The sequence below is a fragment of the Musa acuminata genome, chromosome BXJ2-1 (assembly GCF_036884655.1).
Source record: "Musa acuminata AAA Group cultivar baxijiao chromosome BXJ2-1, Cavendish_Baxijiao_AAA, whole genome shotgun sequence".
In the NCBI taxonomy this organism is placed as follows: Eukaryota; Viridiplantae; Streptophyta; class Magnoliopsida; order Zingiberales; family Musaceae; genus Musa; species Musa acuminata.
Window position 1 is genome coordinate 1822594 of NC_088338.1, and position 18201 is coordinate 1840794.

At 38.2% G+C, this 18201-nt stretch overlaps 3 protein-coding genes across 4 annotated transcripts; 1 reads left to right on the forward strand and 2 right to left on the reverse strand.

The window, feature by feature from the left end:
• Positions 1 to 2433: 2433 nt before the first annotated feature.
• LOC135597996 (uncharacterized) lies at positions 2434 to 3650 on the reverse strand. Of its 2 annotated transcripts, none has more exons than XM_065091514.1 (2): positions 3416 to 3594; positions 2434 to 3309 (listed from the first exon to the last, which is right to left on the reverse strand). In XM_065091514.1, the coding sequence occupies exon 2, from the start codon at positions 3302 to 3304 to the stop codon at positions 2591 to 2593; it is 714 nt and encodes a 237-aa protein (XP_064947586.1). In that variant the 5' UTR covers positions 3305 to 3309; positions 3416 to 3594; the 3' UTR covers positions 2434 to 2590. The 2 variants fall into 2 exon arrangements, with proteins under 2 accessions (XP_064947586.1, XP_064947585.1); XM_065091513.1 differs by lacking the exon at positions 3416 to 3594 and adding an exon at positions 3601 to 3650 and having other exon boundaries at positions 2435 to 3309.
• A 639-nt stretch (positions 3651 to 4289) lies between these two features.
• On the reverse strand, positions 4290 to 8544 carry LOC103987678 (uncharacterized). Its single transcript, XM_009406053.3, has 4 exons — positions 7750 to 8544; positions 6011 to 6106; positions 5522 to 5589; positions 4290 to 4556 (listed from the first exon to the last, which is right to left on the reverse strand). The coding sequence occupies exons 1-4, from the start codon at positions 8449 to 8451 to the stop codon at positions 4427 to 4429; spliced, it is 996 nt and encodes a 331-aa protein (XP_009404328.2). The 5' UTR covers positions 8452 to 8544; the 3' UTR covers positions 4290 to 4426.
• A 4019-nt stretch (positions 8545 to 12563) lies between these two features.
• On the forward strand, positions 12564 to 17768 carry LOC103989641 (uncharacterized). The gene is made up of 4 exons (XM_009408556.3): positions 12564 to 13355; positions 15584 to 15679; positions 16289 to 16356; positions 17297 to 17768. Exons 1-4 carry the CDS (start codon positions 12648 to 12650, stop codon positions 17427 to 17429), a joined length of 1005 nt encoding a protein of 334 aa, XP_009406831.3. The 5' UTR covers positions 12564 to 12647; the 3' UTR covers positions 17430 to 17768.
• Positions 17769 to 18201: the final 433 nt, after the last annotated feature.

Consider the following 18201-nt stretch of genomic DNA (forward strand, 5'->3'; position numbering starts at 1 on the left):
AGCAGGTACGTGCTGAGGTCACTGCAAAAAAGAGAAAAGCACGTGGCGTATCAGAACAATGAAGGCCACGTGTTCTGCTGCGAACGGGAGAATAGGGGCTCGGATTAGAATGACTGATTTGCCCTTGTCGGCAGAGGTGATAGCGTGAAACGACGAGGGTAGATTTGTCATTGGGCGTGATAGAACCGTTGGTATGGCCAGCAGAAGTTAAACGTTTGCTGGCTTTTGCCTATTCCAAAATTGTGACCGTTACCTACCGGCGAAAGGTGTGGCATTGAGGAGTTCACATGAAGGCGGCGCGCCCCCTTTTACCCCTTCCGGAAATGCGGAATTTATTATTCACGTCTATCCTCTAAAGATTAAAATCATTTACGTACATTTATTTTCTATTGACATTCTTTCATAATAACTATTGTATTCATTAACTAATTTGAGTTGTATTCACTATTTCTACATATATTTATTTATACTACAAACTCATCGAGAACAATCATGTTAACAACTTCTAACGATGTTCAATATTAGTGTATTTTGAGTTTTAAGTACATTTATAAAAATATTAAGTGCCTACTGTATTTGTAATGTGTTTAGCATTATAATTTATTAAAATGTCTCAGCAAAATTAGAGTTTAAACTAATAATTATGTGGCTAATGAAGATTAACCATGATATCATATGCAAATGATTTTAGGATATATATATATATACACACACACAAATATATATATCATTATATATATATGTATATATCTGTATATATGTATATACATACATATGTACATATAGCTTTCAGCTTAGAAAGATATAGCTCATTGTATAACCATGAGCTTGGAGAGAAGTGGAGTATTCTCCTTCCAAGTCCATGTCATTCCCTTCCACAGTTTTCTTTAACTTTCTGTACAACCCTTCAACACAGAAGCAGGAAGGAGAAGAAAATGGTCAAACAAAGCTGTGGAAGGGAGGACAATTCAGGACTTCTTTTAATGAGGAAACACAATTCACCACTGATAAGCATTTTTCAGGAGCAATCATGTTCCATGGGTATGAATACTAGGTGAATTTTTTGCAACTTTCTCCTTGAAAGAGATCTGGTATTGACTTTAGTTTTCTGCATTTTGATTTCCATGATGATGCTTCAGAATGGCCAGAGAAAAATCAGCAAGGCTGAAGTCCTTCATTGTTATCAGATTTTAATTTGAAGTAAGCAAATCTACACTGGTAAGTCTGATATTTTCATAGAAGCTTGACCTAAGAACATAACAGCATGACAAGTCTATATTCATCCATTACATTTTAACCTATGATCAAGAGGAACTTTGTTTGTCACTGAGAAATCTTAGAGTTAAATAGTTATTTTTTTATAGGGTTTTCTATTCTGTTGATTGAAATATAAGATTATATGATGTTCCAGAAAGCTTGTGCCAGTGCTATTGAACATAATGATCATTCAATTCAGATACACTAGGTCCAAAACTTGTACCTCTTGCTGAAACATAATGGAACATAATGTTCCAGAAAGCTTGTACCTCTTGCTGAAAGGCTGAGATTTGTGGATTTGAGCAAATCCCATGCCCTCTCAGTTCATATTTAATCAAAGCAGAGGCAGAAACATTGCAGCTTCTGATATATCCATTCATCTCTTCTTGGTTAGTCTACATAAGCATGGAAGATAAAACAAGTATATAGATAGAATTCTCCTACACTACTAGTTATGTTGTTTCCTATCCACACTTTGTATATACCATGTGAGATAACCTTCTTCTTGGGGCAGAAGAGATTGTTGTTCCCTGTGGTCAGTTGAGTAAAAACAACAATATAGGATTCTTTGATCAGGACATAACTGGTCTATACTAAGTTTAGATTGTTTAATCATGTTCATGTTCAGCTTCTGTGCCAGTTGAGTGGTGGTATGCTCATCTGGCCCAGGCTACAACAGATGATAAACTGCATCTACTGCAAATATTATCTGCATATTTGTGTAGTAGGTATTTCCACTTCCAATAAAATGGAAAGCATAGGAAATGACCACATTGCAGATAGCCTAAGCTTTCTTTTTAAAGACTAGTTATATTCCCTTTCTATGTCAATAGGATTGTTCTCTTCAGTTTATGATCTCTTTCTATGCCTAGCTTCCTTTATCTTTGATACCGACAGAGCAACAGAAATTACACAAGTCCTCATTCCTATCGTCAAGTTCAACAGTTAAATTTCTTTTAAATGCATTATGTCTTTTGACATGCATTATCATTTCCTTTATCTGATGAAGGCATATTTCAAATAAGAATCTTGCCATCAAGAATCAAAGTCTTTATCAACTAAACTCAAAAAATATGGTGTTAGGACAAGAATTTAAATCCTTATTCCATACACCATTACTACGCTAAAGAGAATACCACAGTGCAGAAACAGTATATTTTTATGAAACTTATTCAGTCAACTATCCATTCTTTGAAGAAAAGAAATATGATTATGTAAACATAAGCTAGTAAGTGAATTTGTAGCAAATGCAAAGGGAAAAGGGGGAAGAAAATCACCTAATCGAAGTATCGGATGACATTATAGACAAAGACCTCTAACGACCAGTTTGAATCTAGAACTCCAATTTGAGCCATTGTTTGTAATACACACAGGTGTTTGGTGATATAACACCCTCAGGTGTGCACTCGCTTATCCGTGGACACATTCCACAAGGAATCGATGATAAGTGACCAACACTGGGACCTTGTCTACCTCTCGAGCGCCTATAGCAAATCTTTCCAGATTGAACCATAGAGAATTCAGCTACTCCAGTGCTATTTAATTCCTCGATCTCCTTGTCCAAAGCCAATGCCCGAACAATCTCCAGAACCTGCTGCATGGTACATTCCACCTTCATTATTCGTGAGGCCGCAATGCACTTATGGATATCTTCAATAGTTGCAATCCTAAGGTCTTCAATATGCTTCAAGCACATCATCCTCAAAATATTAATGAACTCCGTATCAAGGCTTCCATCTGAGTACCATGAACCCCCAGATACTTCCTTCGATGGTTCAAACTCTACAGCCATGAAGGTTTTTCTTGACTTATTGTGAACATTAACAACATCTTTTATGAGGTTCTTGCTCTGGAGCGATTTGAGAGCCTTGGTAACAATAATATTCTGGATGCCGGCTTCTCTTTTTATGTCAGCTATCCAAATCCCCATGTTCTTTCTGCTTTTGATCAGTTCGTAGAGAATCCGCTCGCTTTCGGGTAGAGCAGGAGGTTGAGTTTGTGAGTCAGGTTGTCGCCTCTTTTGCGGTGTCATCGGAGGGCGACTCATTGTGACTGTCACAAGTTTAAAAAACAGAACAAAACACAATAAGCAGAAGAAATAATTGCTGTCAAAGACTAAAAACGGCAAGGTGAGACGGGCGGGGGGGGGCGGCTCTACTGGAGAGAAGCAGAGAGCGGGGGCAGAGGAAGCTAGCGGCGGGCTGATAACAGCAGAGTCCCGGGGGGAGGAAGGGAGGGAGGAGGGACGGACGGCTGCTGGAAGCGAGGAAGAGAGAAAGCGACAGCGAGAGGGAAGGAATAGGAAGGGGCACCGCCGGGAGGGGAAGGGAGAGGAAGAAGTACCGTTCACGAGAGAAGAGACACAGCCGTAGTGGGGAGGGTTTGGGGTTTGTTTTTTGTTAAGGGTTGGGGGTTTGTTTTTTGTTAAGGGTTGGGGTTTAGTTAGTTCAGGCCCGAACCCGGTCCAGTCTGACCGATTGAACCGTCCACGGTTGGGCTCAGGCGCGCCTGGACCGCGAGCAAATGAATCGCTGGTCCGAAGGACGTGTGATTTAGAGGAAGAGGAAAGGAGGAGGTCATATATGCATTTTATAAAATGGTGGGATTGTGGGATTAGGCAAATTTAATGTTTGTTGTGATGGCCATATAATTTGTTGGACAAAACAATAGTGAATACCAAAAATTTTGGTCCCTTTAATCATTGACAATAATTGAAAATTGGTTTGTATGTGAGTTTAGGTATGCATTAACACATATCAACGTATAAGTACAAGTAAATAATTATTATTAATTATGCAATATTAAATATAAAAAGATAAATATTTATTAGAAATTATTAGAAACGAATGAATTACTATCGAGTTGATTTGCAATATCCCTTACGATGGAGATAAATGACAAAAAATCTGCCAAATAGTTGGGAGATTGCATCTAGCAATTTGTTGTTTACCTGTGTGCATTTCATGCTTTCGATTCTTTTTCTTAATGCTGTCTAATTCATATACAATGATCGTTTCTTGCACTATAAAATCTTCATAGATAAATGGAGACAACTTTTTGCTTTTTCAAATTTGATACAAATAAAAAGCTCTTGAGGTTAGCACTTGGAGCCACATCTTCTCCTCTCCCAAACAACATATTTAATCTTGCATTTCATTGTTATCACAGGCTATAAGTTGATATCAGACACACCCTTGAGAAACTGTTCAATCAAGTGGTTAACCTGATCAGGTTTTTCCAGTTGCAATGCATGGCCAGCATCTTTGAGTACCTCCAACCTTGATTTCTTTCCCAGATGTCTGTTTTATGAGAAAAAGAATGCTCAAGTGGCTGCCATCATACATAACTATATCAAAGAAAAATGAAAAAAAACAATCGAATGCAAGACCAATCTCAGCAAGTTTGGCACCAACCCAACAAATTAACAGATCTTCTGTGGTTGAATACTTAAGTCGGACACAGATGATGATAAGTGCAACTGCTGAATCATAAGACCTTTTTTTGTGAAGAAAGAACATAACCGATGATTGTTCATGAAGTATAGAAGAGTAGCTAAGTGGCTTCAAAACTAATTTTGTGCAAAGGCTTAACCATGCTTAACTCTCTATCCCATCACTATGGATCTAATATGCGAAAAAAATATATTGAAACGATTTGAAATATAAAACAGATGTATATTCACTAAAACAATATAAATAGATAGGCTTTCAAAAATCCACTCTAATCACTAATAATATCTCCAAACACTTATGTAAATAGTTAAGGAAAACTCAATCGATTAAGAGACACGTGTTACTAATATTCGTCAGCCAGAAGACGTAGACATATTTCACAACATAAATATTGACAAAGAAACAATCATGCAAAGATTTTAATATGTCTACTTTCATACTAATTGCTTGAGGAACATATACTTGCAAGCATAAGTTCATTGTACCCTGAGTGATGAAATAGCCATTGATACAAGAATATTGTATGACTTGTTATTGGAATGAAAGAGAACCTAAAGTACAGTTTCTCTTCTTTTTTCACCTTCCTTTGAGTAAAAAAAAAATAGTGACATCTCATTTGCAATTAGGTAATTTCAGGTTTAATAATGATATCAACAGCTAAAAATTTTGTAGCAAGGTTGGTGATATTTTAATCGAGCTTTTATGGTTATAAAAATCAATGTACTTTGCATTTGTATGAGTTTAAAAGAAATCTTGCCTATACTAATTTATGCATAAAGGAAATACATAACAGTACTGAGAACAGTGAGTACCTGTGTAATTGATGAGCAAGTGGGAGAGGGAAAATATCATCTTTGTCACCCCATAGTATAAGAGTGTCCTAGTAAGAAAATAAAATCACCATCATAACACATCTCAAAACTAAAAATGAAGGTACTTTTTTTAACAGTGTATTCAAAAGCTGATTTGATGTATTAACTTGGTAAAATCAGTATTATTGATCAGTAGCCAAATCTGAATGCTCACGATACTAAGAAGTGACAGCAGTTCCCCTAATTGTAGAGAGTTTGGCATATAGTTCCCTTAGTTTCTGTGAAATGTTTTGATTCGCAAAATTGCTCCAAGAGCAAGGGATAATATTCGTTAAATGCAAACATGATCTTGCTAAATTTGTTAGGTGAACATGAAACCGGAGAGCATTTCTTGCTAACAAAGTGTTTTTGAATCCACAATAAAGCATCAATGCATAATCTAATGTCTATTTTGGTGTTAAACTTTGGCTGCTTCAGTATCTTATTTACCTGATTAAGAACAGGAATTGGGTCCAGGTCAATTCCCTTTTCTAAAAGTTTTTTCAGCAGTTCCGACCTCTCCATCCGTTGATTCCTATACATCACCTGCAGCACATACGGAAGATGAATTAGACCTCCATAAGTACATGAACCACTGATTTATTGAGGATCAGAATTGACATGATTAAGCTTAAGCCGGTAGACAAACACTCACCATCTCATGTGTAGAATAATAGATTGACTCGAACCCAACACATAATTCATTTTTCTACAGTAATGCTGTTAGAAACTGAACTGACATGGACAAGGAAAGCACGAGGATGAGCTTAACTTCCTTTACCTTACTAACCTCACTAAAGCCATTACTAAAGCTGTTTCTTGGTCACCTAACAAAACTTGAATGCCGATAGCAACGTGCTTTTGTTTAATCTAATTTTTCCGAGAGCAACAATAACAGTACAAGCCACAACGTACAAATTATATAATACATGATGCTGAGAGTAGTTTGCTTTCCTTAATGCTGATTGCTACGTGTACTGGCCACCACAACCATATCTAAGGATGAGTGAATCTGATTGAAATGGGATCTCGATCCAACGACTAAGATCGACCATACACCCATCAAACATTTATGCTTGTGGTCGTATCAGGCTCACCAGCATGGGTGTTGGGGAGATGTCGCATGCACTTATTATTGTATTGTCTATGATGATAAGTTCTCACGTCGAATAGACAGACCCATTGAAATTAATAAGCAGAAGGAAGATAGTCATAAAACAATCTTGACTTTGCCAACTTCGTCAAGTCACCTTAATCATCCACGCATAAGAGTCCATCATAAGTGTCAATAACAAAGTCAAACAACTTAACTAGTTTTCCGAGACTATATTTCCTGCGGAATGAACAATGCTGCAAGCAAAACCAAACCGAGGAAGAACTTCAACAGACAAACAATGTGACAGACGTGCCGGTCACTGATAACGTGGAAAACCTTCTTTGTGATCCATGTGGCCGGTGGCCTGCCTACTTTGATCCTAAATGCACCGGAAGAGTAATCCAGAAATCTGAACTTGTTCTACCCCTGTTGACGTCATTGCACCGCGTCAACTAAATAACAGGGGAGTAGAACGGGGTACACATCATGAGGGAAACACCCGTACCTGTGGCCTGCAATGGGGACGGAGCACAACGAAGATTGCCGCGCTTTTCCAATGGATCGTGATGGAATTTGATACTGTGAAATATCTTCAACTTATAACGTGTGGAGTCGAAATACTACGGAAATCTGTGTCATGACCAATCTTCTGCGTAACAACCATCCCTACCAAGACCATGGAGACCCCGAAGAACACGTGCAACATACTCGACTCGTGATTGTTCTTCGCGTTAATCGTTCCGCCAAGGATTCTCGACCATCTGATCCCTAACGAATTCCTAACAACGACGCTTCATTCGCCTCAAACTACTATCGGTAAAGATAATCCCGTACCATACTTTTCCTACTGTACCGGCACATACCGGCCTCGTGATTGGGTTTTTATGTAGGGGGACCCACTGCGACAAGTCCACGATCCTACGGCTTGCGTGTACTTCTACAACGGTCGTATAGCCTTGTGATTTGATGTCTCCTCGTGACACAAGTAGTGGGCCCACCACGACACAATACATGCATGTGAGACGAGGGTAAAGGGCGTTTATTTTGTGGGAGTAGAGATAACGATAAAAGAAGCAGTGGTAAGGTTACCGACCTCGATGAAATCTTGGAGCAAGAAGGCGGGGATCCACTTGGGGTGGCGGTACTTGGATCGGCGGAGGAGGTTCATCAGGTCCTCCGCGTTCTGGGGCAGGAGGAGCTCGCAGACGTCCCTCTCCTCCTTCGCCGCAAAATCCCTCAGCTGCTCCGGCGTCAAGCAGATCCCGGCGGTGAGGATCGCCACCCGCTCCACGGCCCCCGCCGCCGGTCCCTCCGCCATCCGGAAAGCCACGAACCCGCCGTAGCTGATCCCCACCACGGAGTACCGGGCGACGCCGAGCCGCTGCATTGCCTCGGCGATGCACGACGCCTGGTAGCCCAAGGACCGGTCGCGGCTAGCGGATCGGGAGTTGCCGAAGAAGACCAAGTCGGGAATGTAGAGGTCGAAGGATCGGGAGAGGGGCCCGATCTGGCCTTCCCACTGCCACCTGGAGTTGCCGCCGAAGCCGTGAACGAGGACGAGGGCCGGCTTTCTGGGGCGGCCACGGGCTGGGGCGGGAACCCAGAGATGGACGCAGGAGTGGCCGAGGTCGAGGGTGACGGGGCGTAGGCCACGGAAGAGGAAGGCGAGGTGGAGGACGGAATCCCACAGGGCGACCAAGGAGAGGAGGCGCCAGGGGGCCGACCGGTAGAGGACTGAGAGAATGGCGAGGGCGAGGAGGCGTAGCCGGTGGCGAAGCGATCTCCGTGACTCCATTTAGATCCCTGGGCTTAGGGTTAGGGTTTGGGGCCGGCCAGTGACAGAAGGGAGGAGGGGCTGGAGGCCGTCGTGCCAGTTTTGCGGAGATCAGATACAAGTGTACATATATAGAGAGAGAGGGAGAGAGAGAAGGGTGTTTATGATGAACCGCGGGGCAGCCTAAGCGGAACGCTCATTTCCGTTCGATACTCTTACATTAAATGGACTCTGACTTTTAGACAAGGTTTGATAAAGAAAAAAGAAAGGGGGGGTATTTGGTATTATAATTTATTATAATAAATAAGTAAAAGCTATTTAATCCAAAGAAAAATAAAAGAACTATGATTTTAGCTCTATTTGTAACAACATCAAGTGGAATACAAGGGAGAAATATAGCATATTATAACTAAGAGAAAGAAAGAAACATGAAATGAACTTAAAAAGTCAACAAAATGGTGAGCTTTGACATTTCTCTGTCATTGGATGATGAACGTTAAAATCATGAAAACAGTTGACTACTTAGCACGGTAACAAAAAGCGATTAGTGATCATATATGATCGATTAGATCTAAGATCGATCCTTGATTGGAGTTGCAAAGATGGCGATGATGTAGAGCATCAATTGAGTCCTCGGAGGAAACCTTTGACCGTTCATCAATGAGAAAGGATCATCATCCCAACTCGATACCCTCAAGTTGACTAAATCAACATCCGAAGGTGAAAGTGAAGGGGAATGAATCTTAAGATAAAAGGTCAAATAATATATAATAGGATCATCATCCCAACTCGGAGGAGAACTCGTTGTATATATGTATATATATAAAAGGTCAAATAATATATAATAGAAAAACTAATTCAAATATCATACATGAATCTTAAGATAACACACAGATGAAAAATATTTTCTTGTGATAAAATATAAAAAATAATAAAATGTCCTAAATTCATATACTTATATAATTCTTGCACATCGTATCTATGAAAATAATTTTCTTAATATACGGATCATAAAAATATTACTATCTGATGACGATACATTTGAATTTTGTTTAATATGTATTGCTTGATGTATCCTAATTTAAGAACTAATAAGGATGTGAGATTACATTATAATAATAACATAAGACTCTCTTTTGAATATGATCATAAACATGTTGATTGTGAATAAGATTCAAGACCTCAAAATTTGTAATTCCTAATGCTTTATCCTCATGCGGGTTGCATTTATGGAGCCTATAATATATGAATTACAATGAATATTCTGTACAAGAAAATTCAACATACTCTTTGTATTTCAAGATTAAGCAAATTAATTGGTTAGATTGATTTAAAAATAATAGAACTAATAAAAAAGAATAAATACTCATTTTAAAAACAAAAAAAGTAAAATAAAAAAGAAAAGGAAGATTTAATAAGATGCAATTGACCATACAATTAATTGCCAAAAGATAATGCAGCACAATATTAAGACAATTAATGGCATCCCATTGCCAACTGACATGATAAAACTGGAACACCCATTCAACTCATCAACCACAAGAACAGATGTGCACTGCACTTATCTCATCCCTCAAGAATAACAACAGGCGCAATAACACCACAAAAGGAAAGAGAAAACATGCAAGAGGAAAGCTTAGAGCACAAGCACCCTAACAAAAGCAATTTTTTAAACTTTCCAAATCCTCCTTGTCACAAGGAAACGTAACAAATACATACATACATATCGAATCGCTTCGCTATGTTATAAGACAACACCTAATAGTAGAGCACCTTTTTGAGTCGATTTGTTTGTTTTAGATTGATTCCCTTCGGCATGTAATATCTCATTAGTCCTACATCGGAAGTGGACAATGTGTATGAATGACTTATATGGACCTGATGAGTGTATTACATTAATTCTTGCTTATATGGGCCTGATGAGTGTGATGGACCAGTTGACTCATTAGAATCAATTTTCTACACCTATTTGCGTAAGCAAAGGAAGCTATACCAATTAAGTATTTACCAATAATCACATGACAATGACTTAATCTCTATTGATTATTGCACTTGCATAAAATTTTAATATTAAATTAGGTTATCAAGAATCATGTTTAGGAGATCATTGGCTGCAACGTTGGAATCAGATCTTCACAGATCATCGTAAGTAGTTATTCTAAGCATTATTTTGTAAGCTTATACCGATATAAAGCCGCTATGGTCATTTATCGTTTGATGTACATGTTTGCTAGTAAAAGAACAGAGTTCTCGAAAATGTTGAAACTTCTTATTAATATAACATCAATAAACACTTCCTTCAAGTCGTGTATGTACACGTCTTTAATTGTTCAAATATATGGATTATTTTCTTAATTTGTTCTTTTGGTTCATCTTCTATTACAAGCATTTTGAAGTCTAATTTGATATTCTGACTAGTAAATTTGGAGATGCTAAATCCACTTATCTAATAGGAATATAAACCTCGGTGTAAAAGTATCTAGAACTATATCAAGAGCTTAGACAGAACTAGAAAATATTTTTGTTAGGACATGGGATGCAGGTGTAAGCATAAAAATTATGATTATATTATTATATAAATATTTTAATATTAAAATTTAAAATTAAACATTGATAGAATAAATTTATAATATGTACAATTCGATTTCGTTTAGAAATTCTTTATCTGATTTATAAACACAACGTCATGAGATCCAAAAGCTATAGTAATATCAACCTGTAAGAATTAGACTCGTTTTCTCATTTCTTCTCGTTCTTCTTACAACCACTTTCAGCAATAGATTAATGACTAAGAGAAATGAGAGAATATTTATAATCTTTCAATAACATTATGTAACTTGGGGAGATAATTGAAAGATCTACAACCTTTTAATAATATCATATATTATGTTGAGTCCATAAGATATCCTGTTTATTTATAAGCGAGATAATTAATTAGGAGAATTCCTCCCATCAAGATCATCTTCTAAGGAATATACTTTAATTGGACTTTATTTTTATTAGTTGATAACTATAATAAAAATTTAATCATATCCATAATATATTTTACATAATTAAATAGGATCATAGAATTTAATATTCTCCTATTTGGCACATTAATTAGTAAGATACAAAACAGTCTAAAATCAAAATAACTAAAATAAAATTTATTTAAAAATAAATTTATCCAAGTAGATTATGAAATTTTAAAAATTATTTATAAACATATGAATTTAAAAAATAAGTGAATAAGTCCAATAAATATAATAATACTAGATTAAATTTGACTAGCATAGTAATTATATACTATCAATATTATAATTCCTTGTACTATAACACTATTAATCTTTTCTAATATAATCTAAAATGATCCCTATAATTTATCTTATCAAAAATTTTATAATATATATCTTTCATTGTCATTTAGAAAGACTTTGTCTGATTTACAATTATACCGTTATCATATCTAAAAGTTATAGTAATATTAATCTACAAGGAAACTAGACTCGTTTTCTCTTCTCTTCCAATTCTTCACAAGACCCCTTTTAAGTGATGGATTAAGAACTAAGGAAGATGAGAGAATATTTATAATATTTCAATAATACCACGTGACTAAGAGAGATGAGAGAATATCTATAATGTTTTAATAACATTCAATAACATTATATACCGTGTTTAGTTCCAAGAGGTGCTATCTATTTATCAACGAGAGCATAAGGTTTAGAATAAATAATTAAAAAAAATTTCTATAAAGAGCATCTCGTAAAGAATTTTATTTTAATTAGATTTTTTTATTAATTAATAATCATAATCATATAATTTAACAATTGACTTTATTTGAAACCGACTCTTAGTTGGACCATGCTCTATCCAATAAACCCTAAAACATCCCATTTGTAAAAGAAGTATCTTTTAACTACGTTACTATAAAAAAAATATAATACCAAATAGGTTCCTTTTTTTAATCAAACCACGTCCAGAGTCGATGTGCATTTAACTTAACAGTATGGATCACATATGATGGTTCTTTTAAATTGTATCGGTCGTTATCTCAATATATCGCCATAAGTCGCTTACGCTGCCCCGCGGTTCATCATAAACACCCTCCTACGTGTATATATCACGACTCGCTGAAACTTGGCATGACCGCCACCCCTCTCGCCGGTCTCCCGCCCCTCCGCCCATTTCGTATTTGGCCGGCCCCAAACCCTAGCCCCAACCAAGCCCCGGGGATCTCAATGGAGTCGTCGAGATCCCTCCTCCACCTGCTATGCCTTTTCGGTCGCGTCCTCCTCTCACTCCTCCGTCACCTCGCTGCCCCCTGGCGACTGCTCTCCTTAGTCACCTTGCACGAGTTCTTCCTCCACCTCACCTTCCTCTTCTGTGGCCTTCGCCCCGTCACGCTTCACCTCGACGAAGCCTGCGTCCATCTCTGGGCGCCCGCCCCCACCCGCCGCCGCCGCCTCAACAGGCACGCCCTCGTCCTCGTTCACGGCTTCGGCGGCAACTCCAAGTGGCAGTGGAACCATCAAATCGGGGCCCTCTCCCGCTCCTTCGACCTCTACATCCCCGACTTGGTCTTCTTCGGGAGCTCCCGATCCGCCGGTCCCGACCGGTCCGTGGGCTTCCAGGCGTCGTGCATCGCCGAGGCAATGCGGAGGCTCGGCGTCGCCCGGTACTCCGTGGTGGGGATCAGCTACGGTGGTTTTGTGGCGTTCCGGATGGCGGAGGGGCCGGCGGCAGGGGCCGTGCAGCGGGTGGCGATCCTCGCGTCCGGGGTCTGCGCGACGCCTTTGCAGCTGAGGGATCTTACGACGAAGGAGGGGAGGGACGTGTGCGAGCTCCTCTTGCCCCAAAAGGCGGAAGACCTGATGACGCTCATCCGCCGATCCATGTACCGCCACCCCCAGTGGATCCCCGCCTTCTGGCTCCAAGATTTCATCGAGGTCGGTAACCTTACCACAGCTTCTTTTATCATTATCGATACTCCACAAAACAATCTCCGTTTACCCTGGTCTCACATGCATGTCTTGTGTTGTGATGGACCCACTATGTGTGCCACGTGGAACGTCTAATCACAGGGTATGTTCTTGAGCGTATACAGTAGTATAAGCGAGTGTCTTGGTGTTGTCGCTATGGGTCTCCATACGAGATCCCCAATGACGAGGCGGGTAACGGCGAGTACGGTAGAAAAGGCACTTCATTGGATAATTTTTACCCCTAGTAAGGCGAATCAACCCAATCGGGTATTCCTTCGGGATCATCGGGTGGATAATCTTTAGCCGGACGATTAACGCGAAGAACACATTACGAATTGAGTTGATTGTACGTGTTCTTCAGGCATCGCCTTCATCACATTGGATGGTTGTTAGGAGGAGATTGGTCGGGGCACAAATTTACTTTGTGCTTTTTCTTGCTTTACGATCTCTTTTTCATCTTATTTTGGATGGGATCAAGATACATGATTATTTATGATCTTTTATTGCCTAAGCTCTTCTCGTTTTTTATACAGATTTAGCGTATCAGACTCCATCCCGATTTATATTTATCGGAAGAGCCAGGCCACAGTGAGACCTGCTCCGTCCCCACTGCTGCCTCCAATCACGAGGTACGGGGATTGTCCTCGTGATATTGATCGAGCGGATGATGGTGTGTGTCCAAGGGCAATCCCATTCCGAATCAACCTTGAAAAGTCATCCGGTGTGACGGCACTTTTCATAGTGGTCCACGCGTGTGGATCTGATGCTATACGTATACTTTAAAGTTTAAAGTATAGATCAGGTGACCGAATGGACATGTTTTGATCTGTGTAATAATACACAAATGGATCAATCCGGATGTCTGAACAGAGATCACTGTTTGTTTAGTTGATATGGTGGTATGGGCAAATAGGGTAGGAGAAGTTGGGTTTAGATTTCTGGGTTAATTCTTCAGGTGCATTTAGGATGAGGGCAGGCAGGTGACATGGATCACAAAGAAGTTTATACACGTTGTCAGTGCCCGGCACGTCTGTCTTATTGCATGTCCCGCCGGCAGACATCCCTTACCCCCTCCTGGGCCTTGCATACAAGGAATCTTTTAAGACTTCACTGAAGCTCCTCGGTTTGGCTTTGCTTGCGGCATGGGATCTTAGTAGATTTCAAGTAGCTTGCTTGCCAAAGCATTGTTCGTTCTTCCATGGCTTTGTTCTCTGCTTATAACTTTTCTTTTCTCCGTGTGTTAGATATTTCAGAGAGTACCTAGAAAATTGATAATCTCGGGAGGAAACATAGTCTAAAAAAACTAGTTAAGTTGTTTGACTTTGTGATTGACAGTTATGATGGACTCATGCATGTGTACTTAAGGTGACTTGACGAAGTTGGCAAGGTCAAGATATTTTTCTCATTACCTTCCTTATCCGTATTAACTTCAATGCATTTATGTGAATTAAATGTTTGACGGGTCCATGGTCGATCTTAGGCAATGGGTAGTAATCAGCACTCAAGGAAAATTAGAATAAAGGAAGCAAACTCCCATTAACATTAGCATTATTGTTGGGGCATTGCAGCTTCTTGTTTTTATTGTTGCTGTTGTAATTGGTATCAGCATTCAATGTTCGTTGGTTGACAAGGCAACAGTGTATTTAGTGGCTTTAGTGAGGTTAGCAAAGTAAACCAAGTCAAGTATATTGTTGTAATTGTAATATATCTCAGGTTCAAATTTGATGTAAGTTCATCCTTCTACTTTCATTGTCCCTATCAGCTCAGTTTCTGAGTGCCTCACTGTAGAGAAATGAATGCTCACTGTCCCTGTCAGTTTGGGTTCTCAGTGCATCACTGTAGAAAAAAGAATTGTGTTGGGTTGGGTCTATCTACTAGTCTTTACGTACGAGGGTGAATGTTTATCTAGGCTCATGCTTAATCATGTTAATTTTGATCCTCGGTGGTTCATATTCTTAAGGATAGGATTCGTCATTTCGAGTATTGAACCCGTTTCAGAGATTTGTCGGTATAGTACGTATTAATCTATACCAATATATTGACATACAGTATGTCACGATGTGCCGACGAGGACTCAGGCAAGCTGTATTTCGATGACTAGTCGGATCAATATATACTGCTCGTACCTTATCGACTCGAGTGGTACAGTAAACCTAGCTTGTAGAGGCCTAATCCCTCTTTTGTATGTGCTGCAGGTGATATATGAGAAGCAAAGGAAAGAGAGGACAGAACTGCTGAAAAGACTTCTTGAAAAAGGGATTGACTTGGACCCAATTCCTGTTCTTGATCAGGTAAATAAGCTAATGAAGCAGCCAAAGTTTAACACCAATGTAGACATTAGATTATTGTGAATTCAAAAACATTTTTTTGGCAGGAAATGATGCTCTCAGGTTTCATGGTCGTCTAACAAATTTAGCAAGATCTTGTTTGTATTTAATGAATTTAATTTATGTCTTGCTCTTGGATCAATTTAGACATTACGCATAAATTAGGGGAACTAAATGCCAAACTCTCTGCAGTTAGGGGAACTGCGTTGCTGAACCTGTATGTCACTTCTTAGTATTATGAGCATTCAGATTTGGCTACTGATCAATAATACTGATTTTAACAACTTCATACATCGAATCAACTTTTGATTTGAAATTTGAGAGGAGAAATATGACGGATGTACTGACTAAAATATGTATGCATCATTGGTCATACTCGAAAAGAAAAAGATAAGGAGAAATATCTAGGTCATGTATCAAACACCAATTAAGGTGGAAAAAGGTGGCTAAAACTGCTACAACCCTACTGTAGCTCTAAAACAATTGGCACCTAACACCATCAGCATAGTTTATGAATTACCTTCATTTTTAGCTTGGAGATGTATGATCATGGTGATTTTGTTTTCTTACTAGGACACTCTTATACTATGGGGTGACAAAGATGATATTTTTCCGCTCTCATTTGCTCATCAATTACACAGGTACTCACTGTTCTTAGCACTGTTATCTATTTCTTTTATGCATAAATTAGGATAGCAGGATTTCTTTCAAACTCATACAAACACAAAGTCCATTGATTTTGGTAAATATCACCAATCATTCTCAATAAAGATTTTAGCTGTTGATATCATTATTAAACCTGAATTACCTAATTGCAACTGAGATTGCACCGTTTTTTATTTCTCAAAAGAAGTGGTTCTTTTTCATTCCAATAACAAGTCATACAATATTCTTGTATCAATGGCTTTGACATCACATAGAAAAATATGAACTTATGCTTGTTGGTATTTGTTCCTCAAGCAATTATTACAATAGTTAACATATCAAATTCTTTGCATGATTGTCTCATTTCCGATGTTGTTAAATATGTCTACCTCTTCTGGCTGATCAACTTTAGTAACATTTCTGTTTCTTAATTGATTGATTTTTTTTTCCTTTTAACTATTAACATAGTGGTTTGCAGATGTTAAATGAGTATACTAGATTTTCCAAAGCCTGCTTATAATGCTTAGTGAATATACATCTATTTTATATTTTAAATTATTCCAACATTTTTTTTAATCGACGTCAATGCCTATTATATCCATAGTGATGGGATAGAGTAAAGCTTGAATAAGACTTTGCACAAAAATATTTTTGAAGCCACTTAGCTACTACTCTTCTTACTAATACTTCATGAATAAGTATTGCTTATGTTCTGTCTCCACAAAAAAGTTCTATGATTTGGGAATTGCACTTATCATCATTTGTGTCCATCTCAAGTCTTTAACCATGGGAGATCTGTTAATTAGTTGGGTTTCTGACAAACTTGCTGAGATAGGTCTAGCATCCATATATATATATATATATTTTATTTACATTTTATTTGATATAATTATGTATTATGGCAGCCACATAAGTATTCTTTTTCTCACAAAACAGACATCTGGGAGAGAAGTCAAGGTTGGAGGTACTCACAGATGCTGGTCATGCATTGCAATTGGAAAAACCTGATGAGGTTAACTACCTGATTGAACAGTTTATTAAGGGTGTGGCTGGTATCAACTTATCGTAGCCTATGATAACAATGAAACGTAAGATTATGTATGATGCTCGGGAAGGGAGAAGATGTGCACCCTCAAGAACTTCGAATGTCAAAAGGACAAAACAAAGAAGCTTGTCTCCAGTTGTTTGTGTTAAGATTTCATAATACAATAAATAATCATTGTGTATGAGATGGGCAGCATTAAGAACAAGAATCAAAAGCATGAAATGCAACATGTATATAGCAATATCTAGCTGTAATCTCCCAATAATTAGGCTCAGGCTATATTTTGATTTTTTTTATTGTCATTTAACTCCATTGGAAGTGATATTGTAAATCAATTTGATAGCAATTCTACCTTTTCTTATGTCTTTTTCCATTTGATCTCACATAATTAATAATAATTATTTACTTATATTTATGGGTCAATATATCTTATCACTAATATATAGTATACCTAAACTCATATACCAACCGCATTTCAATTGTATACCTATTCGGCAAATAAGACTCCCATTAACTTTATATAAATTGCTTGTCGATTTCAGCTTCCGACAAAATCGTAAGTGTTCGTCTAGTTAATTTTGAAGAAAAATATATATAGAAAAAAATCACTTTATATAGTATTACCATTGGTTTATATATATATATATATATATATATATATATTGTGTGTGTATAATGTTAATCATAATTAGTAGCCCTTCAATCCAAGGAATCATCTCCGCTGCTCCTCGGCCATCAGCTTCGCCTTTGTCCGAGGAAAACGTCCATCTTCCGGCCACCGTCGAGGCTCCTCTCC

Coding starts and splice junctions, on each gene's coding strand:
- LOC103987678 (XM_009406053.3), bottom strand. CDS start 8,451: ATGGAGTCACGGAGATCGCTTCGCCACCGGCTACGCCTCCTCGCCCTC. Junction 6,107..7,749: donor TGCTCCAAGATTTCATCGAG/GTCGGTAACCTT, acceptor TATGTGCTGCAG/GTGATGTATAGGAATCAACG. Junction 5,590..6,010: donor CAATTCCTGTTCTTAATCAG/GTAAATAAGATA, acceptor TTTTCTTACTAG/GACACTCTTATACTATGGGG.
- LOC103989641 (XM_009408556.3), top strand. CDS start 12,648: ATGGAGTCGTCGAGATCCCTCCTCCACCTGCTATGCCTTTTCGGTCGC. Junction 15,680..16,288: donor CAATTCCTGTTCTTGATCAG/GTAAATAAGCTA, acceptor TTTTCTTACTAG/GACACTCTTATACTATGGGG. Junction 16,357..17,296: donor TTTGCTCATCAATTACACAG/GTACTCACTGTT, acceptor CTCACAAAACAG/ACATCTGGGAGAGAAGTCAA.
- LOC135597996 (XM_065091514.1), bottom strand. CDS start 3,304: ATGAGTCGCCCTCCGATGACACCGCAAAAGAGGCGACAACCTGACTCA.